Raw genomic sequence first — 7782 nt, 5'->3', positions numbered from 1 at the left:
TTAGATTCCAAGAGCTGCATACTGCTGAGCCCTGTTGAACAATCTAATTTTTTTTTTATGGCCTATCATATAGTCTGTCTCGGTGAATATTCCATATGCAGTTGTATAGTCTACAGTTTTTGAGTTCAGTGTTTAATATCATTTTTGTCAGGCTGTTTGATAACGTTTTTTCAGACTTTTATGTTCCTATTGGTTTTCTGTCTACTTGTTATTTCAATTACTGAGAGACTGATGTTGAAATCTTCAACTATAAATATGGATTTGCCAATTTGTCACTTTATTCTTTTAGTCCCACTAATTTTTGCTTTATATATTTTGAATTTCTGTTTAGAATGTTTAAGTCTTCTTCATGAATTGATCCTTTTATCATTAGGAATTGACCTCTATCTCTGGTAATACTTCTTGTTCTGAGCGTACCTTGATATTCTTAGTGCTTAATTGGCTCATCTTTTTCCATCCTTTTACTTTTAATCTATATACATTTTTTTTTTATATATTGGAAGTGGGTTTAAAATTCTACTCTGCTTTTTATTTGGTGTGTTTAGGTAATTCTCCTTAGAATTGATTTTGGAGGTGGCAGGGTAATGATGTGATGCTTAGAGCTGGGACAGCCATGTTTAAACATGAGGGCACAGATCTGAAGAAGCAAGCCAACACATCAAAGATTTCAGAATGGAAGGATGAAAAGAGTTCTTGATGATATTGTTGAGCTCTTGCTCTAGCCCTGGGCTTATTGTGATACTGAGTGTCTTACTCAACCTATCTGAGTATTCTGTTACTCACAGACTAAAGCTCAATTGTCAATTGTCTATAATCCTCAGCTATACCCTAATCATATATTATCATAAACTGTTATCTCAGCAATTCAGATGGCCATGAACTCTTAGAACCAGAAACACTGTCTTCTCTTAAATCCTGGAAGAGGTCTTCCACAAGGTGTGGTATTTTGTAGGTACTCAGAGAAGCCATATTGAACGGATGACACTAATGTCTGTCTCCTATTCTTCCTCCCTAGTAAGAGGAAGGAGCAGAATGTTGTTCCCTTCTTATAATGGAGCTAGATGGACTAGGAAAGAACATTAAACTGGGACTCACAGAACCCGGTTTCTAGTCCTGGTTCTGCTAAACAGGCCGTGTGAACTCAGGATATGTGTATTCCCTAGGCCTTCAAATCAGACAAAACCCAAATGTCCTCTGATTCTGTGAGATTGTTCCTATTTAGAAAACGATACTACTAAGTGAGGGTAGGAAATGCATGCTTATCAGTAAACGTTTATAACTGGAAATTCACTCGAACCAAGTCACAGAGTGGTAGAATGTTCAATCTGCAAAGAACTAAGATTAGTTCAAGCCTCTCCATTTCGTAGATGAAGAAATTCATGCCTAGAGAAGTGACAGTGATTCACTAGGGATCACCTTTAACCGAGTAAAAATGAAGGTTCACATCTTTTGATTCCCAGGACCAGTTTTTTCTACTGTTCCAAAGAGTCTTCCACTTCCTCACATCCTGAGGGAAAGTCAGTGTTTTCAGAAACATAATCAAAACAGATTTCTGATTTTAAATGTCAGCAGTCAAAGAAATATGCAAAATTAAAAGGAGAATGACACAGGTCCATGGAACAGAACAGAGAACCCAGAAAGAGACCCACACAAATATGCCCTACTAATTTTTGACAAAGAAGCAAAATCGATCTGATGGAGGAAAGCTAGGCTTTTCAACAAATGGTTACTAAATGGTTTTCAACAAATGGCTACTAAAAAGCAAAAAACATAGGAGTGATATTCAGGCTAGACTAGGCTAGGCAAGAATTTTAGACTTGACACCAAAGACATGATCTATAAAAGAAAAAAAACGATTCATTAAACCTCACCAGAATGAAAAACTTTGCTCTGTAAAATACCATGCGAAGAAGATAAAAAGGCAAGTTACAAACTGGGAGAAAATATTTACCAGCTGTACTTCAGATAAAGAATATCTAAAATATATTTTTAAATGTTCAAAACTCTGTTGAAAAACAAACAGTCCAATTAAAAAATGGGTAAAAGACCTGAACAGACATTTCACTGAAGAGGGTGTACAGATGGCAAAGGAACACATGAAAAGATGTTCAACATCATTAATCAGTAGAAAAATGCTCATCAAAACCGCAGTGAAATATCACTATACACCTATCAGGGTGACCAAAATAAAAAAATAGTGACACATCAAATGTAGGTGAGGATGTGAAGGAACAATCCCTCACTCATTGCTGGTGGGAATGTAAAATGGTACAGCCACTTTGGAAAAGAGTTTGGCGGTTTCTCGTAAAACTAAACATATAATTACCATGCAAGCAAGCAGTTGCACTCTTGTGCATTTGTCCCACAGAAACGGAAACTCATGTTCACACAAAAACCTGTCCCTGAATGTTCCTGGCAGCTTTGTTCATCATAGCCCAACTGGAACAACCCAGATTTCCTTCGACAGGTGAAGGCTTCAACGGCGGTACCCCCGTACTACGGAGTACTACTCGGTGATAAAAAAGAACAGACTGCTGACACATGCAATGTCCATAAAGCAGGTTGACTAAAAAAAGCCAATCTCCAAAGATTACATCCTGTGGTGATTCCATGTATATAACATTCTTTATATAACATTCTGGAAGCGACAAAATTACAAAAATAGAGAATGAATTAGTGGTTGCCAGGGGCTGGAGGAGGGGTAGGGTGGGAAAGGGGTGCGGGTTTGGCTGTAAAAGGCGTGAGGGATGCTTGCGGCGATGGAACTATTGTGTGCTTTGACTGTGTCAGTGCCAGACCCCTGGCTGTGACCTTGTACAATAGTTTCGTAAGATGTTACCATTGAGGGAAACCGGGCCAATGGTGCAGGGGGATCTCTGCCGTATTTCTGAAAACTACATGTGACTCTATAACGCCCTCAAACTAACAAAGTTGAATTAATAAAGAAATACATCAAACACAATGCTAAGCAGACTTTAAAAGGAAAAAAAATGGGGGGGGTATGTGTTGGGGGAAGATGTGAAGGTAAACTGAGTCACTCCCAGCACTGCTGTGGTTTTCCCTCGGCAGGTTAGCCTCCCTGCTCTGGCCATCGGCAGAGAGGTGGGTGCCAGCTGCTCAACTCTCTGTCTACACCTCCCCTTCCTCCTTTCTACCGGGACCGTGAACCCCTGAGTGTTTGAGACACTTCTAAATCCCATCCATCCTTACTTTTTCTGGCCAGAATCTCTAGTCTAGGGCAAGGTGAAACCAGGAAAGTCCAGGTTTTGTTTGCATTGCCTAATAGACTGGGACTCCTCTCAAACTGACAGCGTGATTCAACCTCAGGCTCATCTGTTTTACTGAGCAAAGACGAGCTAGTGGGAAGAAGGCTGCGATTAGGCTGTCCCTCCATCTCCCCGGACAGCACACTCTGGGGTAGTCTGTCTGAGAGGCTCACTGAGGTAAGACAATTGCTACCATGTATATTCCCACTCCAAACATTTTTGGTTAGCTGATCTCACAAGAATCCCATTTCTCGGTTTTGCAAAAGAAGAAATGAAAGCTCAATGAAGCTAAGCTTGCAGCCCTGTCTCACCGCAGGCAGAGAACCCAAGTCTGTCCGCTGCAGGAAGGACGGCAGCCTGCACGGAAGCCGCCTTCTTCCTCTTAGCCGCTGTGTGGCCTGGGCGAGTTACTTGCCCTCTCTGTGGCCCGGTTCCTGGTCTGGGAAACGAGATCATCACAGTGCCAGCCTCCCCAGGTGGTCCCCAAGCCACGTGAGCCAAACACAGGCCAGTGCCGCTCCGCCCGGCACCCCGCCGCAGTCCTTGCGTCTGGACTCCCTTGTCAAAGCCACCAGGCCTCTTCTTGGGCCCAGTCTCAGGAGATGGCCGGGCAGGGTCTCCAGGGACCTGCAGTGCCCGAGCCTCCGGCCTCAGCTGCTTGCAGCAGAACTGGCAGCGCCTCTGGCCGCTCCCCTCCACTTCCCCCCAAATGCTGAGCGCCACCCCTTGCCACGCCCCTTGCCTCCCCCCGCGGGGGTGGGGAATAGGGGTGGGCCCGCGGCCCTTAGCACCCCCTTTACACACCCCACCCCCACCCGGGCCTCCCAGCTCCGCGGAGACCCGCCCTCACCCTGCGGGACTACCAGCGGTCCCGCCCAGATCGCGCTCTGCCAGGACACACTAATTATAGGCCAGTCCTCTCCCATGAGAGCTAGGAGAGCCAGTGAAATGATGCGTGCACAGGCCCCTCCCGTCGTGCCTCCAAGACCCCTCTCTCCCAGAGCTGGGCGGAGCAGGTGAAAAACAACACCTGGGCTTCGGTTTCCTTACTGTTGAATACGGGAAAGACCATCTGTTCCACAAAGGTGTTGTAGGGGATTACTTGAGTGACGTTAAGGGAGGCAGCCAGCATAAAGGCTACACATGGTGGGCACGAGGTAGATGCTAGTCCCTGCTCAGCGCCTCCCTTCCCCAGTTGCCGGGCAGAATCAGGACCCCTGGACTTTTCATCCAGTGACTGTCACTAGTCTTTTGGAGTGAGGCGGAGTGGCCCTTCGGTGTGATGTATAATTCACTTCCTTTCTCACTGCACACTAACTCTTGTCTGGAAGATGGGGCCGCTATCGCTGCCCACCCCCTGGACTGGACAAGTGGGCCACACACAGCCCAGTGGCTCAAAATTCTGTCTTTGTATGGACGTGGTTCTGTAAAGGTATAGGAACAGAAAAATACCTATCCCCTAGAGATGTTGGAGCTGTCCTAAAGCAAGCAGCACAGTGCACTCCTCGTGTTTGTGATGATACTGCTGTGAACAAACTATGGAAAAAAGTATTTAAAAAAAAAAAAGAAAAAGAAAAATTCTGGCTTTGCATTTAATCACAAGAGGAGCTTTTTAAACAAGGACGCGCCCACTCTACCTCCAAAAATTCTGATTCTACTGATTTGGGCACCAGCATTGTTAAAAAGTCCCCAACCTCTAGTGCATAACTAGAATGGAGACCCCCAGGGCTTCAGCTCTTCTCTCAGAAATCTCACTATAGCAGCAGCAAGTTCCTGCAGGTCTGGGAAGAAATATCAGTATTAGCAACGGCTTCTGGGTTGCGATTGTTAGCTTGTCTCCAGATTTGGGGCCCCATTTTATCTGAGTTCTCTACCCTATTGGACAGAAACCAGACAAACTTTGTGGGTAGCAATGCTTTGTTCTCAGGCCAGAAACTGCTCCCCTCACACCCCCACCCTCCCACTGTCTGGCAAGACAGTAGGTGGCAATTGCAATGGAAAAAAGCGCCATAAGAGAGATGCAGGCTGCAGTTATTACTTTCCAAGAGCCTGAAGCAAAGAGTGGAGCTGGAAGCATTTGGCTGTAGTTTGAACATTCCCAACAGTTTCCAGAAGAAGAAATGAGTGAGCGGGAAAGCTTCCTGAGGAGCGAGCGTCACAAAGTCCAGTTTCTAGCTCAGACGTTACTTTGGACAACACACCTCTTCAGCCAGGAGCCAGAGTGGGTTAAACACAGAAAGTGAGTTACTCACGTTTGGTGGCATCAAGTGGCAATCTTGCAGCCAAAAGCAGAAAGCCCAGGAAAGAGTAGAGACATTCCATGCTGACTTCTCACAGACCCAGCGATCGAGGTTTAACTTGTAACTAACTCCTCTGGCCCCAACCACGAAGGACAGCAGTGCTCTTCTGGTCTCTGCTGCGCCTCCCTCCTTATTTTAATTAAATAGGGGCCTCGGGGCTGATCATGTGATGGTATTAAGCAGCACTGCCTGGTCTCTTGAGTTCAACTTCTTACAACTCATGTGCTTCTGACTCACTCTCTCTTAGCATCTGTTTATTCGCATTTCAGATGCACACTGTTTCAATGTTGTGATTCCACATTTCTAGTTAAATAAGTTTCCAGTTAACTTCCTTTCCCATGGACGCTATTTTAATATCCTTCACCAAATGAAATTTGTCTCCAACATCATCGATTACCAACTTGTTTCCGTTCCTTTATTGATTCACTCACCCAGCCCATGTCGAAATGTCACAATTAGGCTTTTTTCCCTGTAATTTAGACAACCATCTCCTCCCAGTGCTAGCTAATGCTTGTATGTATCCTTTCCCCAAGAGGAGAAAAAGATGGGGGTGGTATCTCTTCAATTACTTGAAATTGTGGATTACATATATGGATGATAACATATGTTGTTCCAGAAAGTGATTGAAACAGCTGCACAGGCCTCTAATAGTTGAGAAATTTACCCAAAAGCACACTTAGGATATCTGTGCAATCCTATGTAACTTTGGAAACAACTCGCATAATTTTTGGTAACTGCTCTCCAAGTGTTTATGAGTTGTCTCAGGGCCAGTTGCAAAAAACATACAACACGTTTATTTCGTGTTACAGAAAGCAGGCATTAAATGTCAAAACGAGATTGCCTACCACATGAATTTTATCAAATCAAATCATTTCTTGTTACAGAATGTGCAGAAAATGGGGCAACAGGAACATTTTACTGCGTGTGATATTTCTCTAAGTCACATCTACATGACCATTTTCAGTAGCTATAGAAGTCATGGTTGAGGGTGAGGATAAAACTCTGGGTATTGATTTGTATTTCATCTGGGCTAATGAGGAATAGAAACAGTCTGTGAGACTAACGTGCACGGAGCTGCTGTGGCCAAGTCCCTAAGGCCACACGCAGCTCTTTAGAGCTCCTTCTACAGACTTTGAAGCAAATATAAAGGGAAAAACAGCGAAGAGAATCTCATTCACGATTGAAATGACACTGGTTTCAAATACAAATGAAGAAATTAATAATTTAATTTAGTGTTTATTAGTTTTATGTTATGTGAATAATCTATGTAATTCTATTTGCTTTTTATGACAAATGTGTAACTTTTAGAATTAAAAAAAGCTTCAGTTTAGGGAAAACCTACTATTGATTTTTTAAGTATTATTGCCTTTTGTTACTGATAATTAGTTCTGGTTCGTAGTTTTGGCCCGATTAGCTACCTCCGTCTCTAAATAAATTGGAAATGTCAGACTCTTCTGTAGGAAACCCTTAATTAATAGGGAGACACAGTGATCAAATCTATTATGTCTTCTCTCCCCTGTTCTGTCAAGAGACGACTAGGCAAAAAGGCAAAACTGCAGGCAGCTAGGTGAGGTGAACGAGAAATCCTTAGTTTCAAAGCACTACCCGTTGGATCATTGGTGCCTTGATAATCAACAGCTGACAAAATATAGAGTCGTTTACTTTGTGGGGCCAGATACAGGGCTATTTTGGATTAGGAATATCCTCAAGGTTGTTGAAAAATTATACTGTAAATTAAGTTTGAAATATTTCATTGAAAGAAGCAAACTATCTCAATTACCTGGTATTATCGACATGATTATTCAGTTTGGAAACAATGTTGAGAAAAGTAATTGTCAGCTTACTGGGAATGAGAATGTGCTGAATTGCCTCGAAGCATCCTGGTTTCTGACATGCCTCGTGGTGGCCACAGTCCTGACTTCAGGATCAGCACCTGTAATGACTGCAGCAGCCACCCAAAGGGTGACACGTGGAGCAGCAGGCGACAACCACCCCCAGGAGTCATGGCAGGCAGCGGGGGACTTAATGCCTTTAATTTAAGGAATTTTTCGGTTCAAACTGGTGTTTTTCAGAACGATAATAAAAATTCAGGTTCTTTTCTCTCCAACTGTTGTAAACAGCTGTTGTGTTCATTCTCTTTGGACACTGTAACAAGTGACAGAAACTTGGAAGCTTAAAACAACACAAATCTATAGAAGTCAGAAGTCTGGGTCTCA

The 7782-nt window shown here is 43.5% G+C and overlaps 1 protein-coding gene across 1 annotated transcript in view; it reads right to left on the bottom strand.

The window, feature by feature from the left end:
* Positions 1-5664, bottom strand: part of GPNMB (glycoprotein nmb) — a 24068-nt gene extending 18404 nt beyond the window's left edge. The window contains exon 1 of the mRNA XM_006911989.3: positions 5519-5664. Coding sequence (XP_006912051.1) covers positions 5519-5588 — 70 coding nt within the window. The 5' untranslated portion in view covers positions 5589-5664. The remainder of the gene's footprint in view (positions 1-5518) is intronic.
* Positions 5665-7782: the final 2118 nt, after the last annotated feature.

The sequence above is a fragment of the Pteropus alecto genome, unplaced genomic scaffold, assembly GCF_000325575.1.
Source record: "Pteropus alecto unplaced genomic scaffold, ASM32557v1 scaffold21, whole genome shotgun sequence".
NCBI lineage: Eukaryota > Metazoa > Chordata > Mammalia > Chiroptera > Pteropodidae > Pteropus > Pteropus alecto.
Note: the sequence above shows the minus strand (reverse complement) of the source record. Positions and strands in the feature narration are given on the sequence as shown.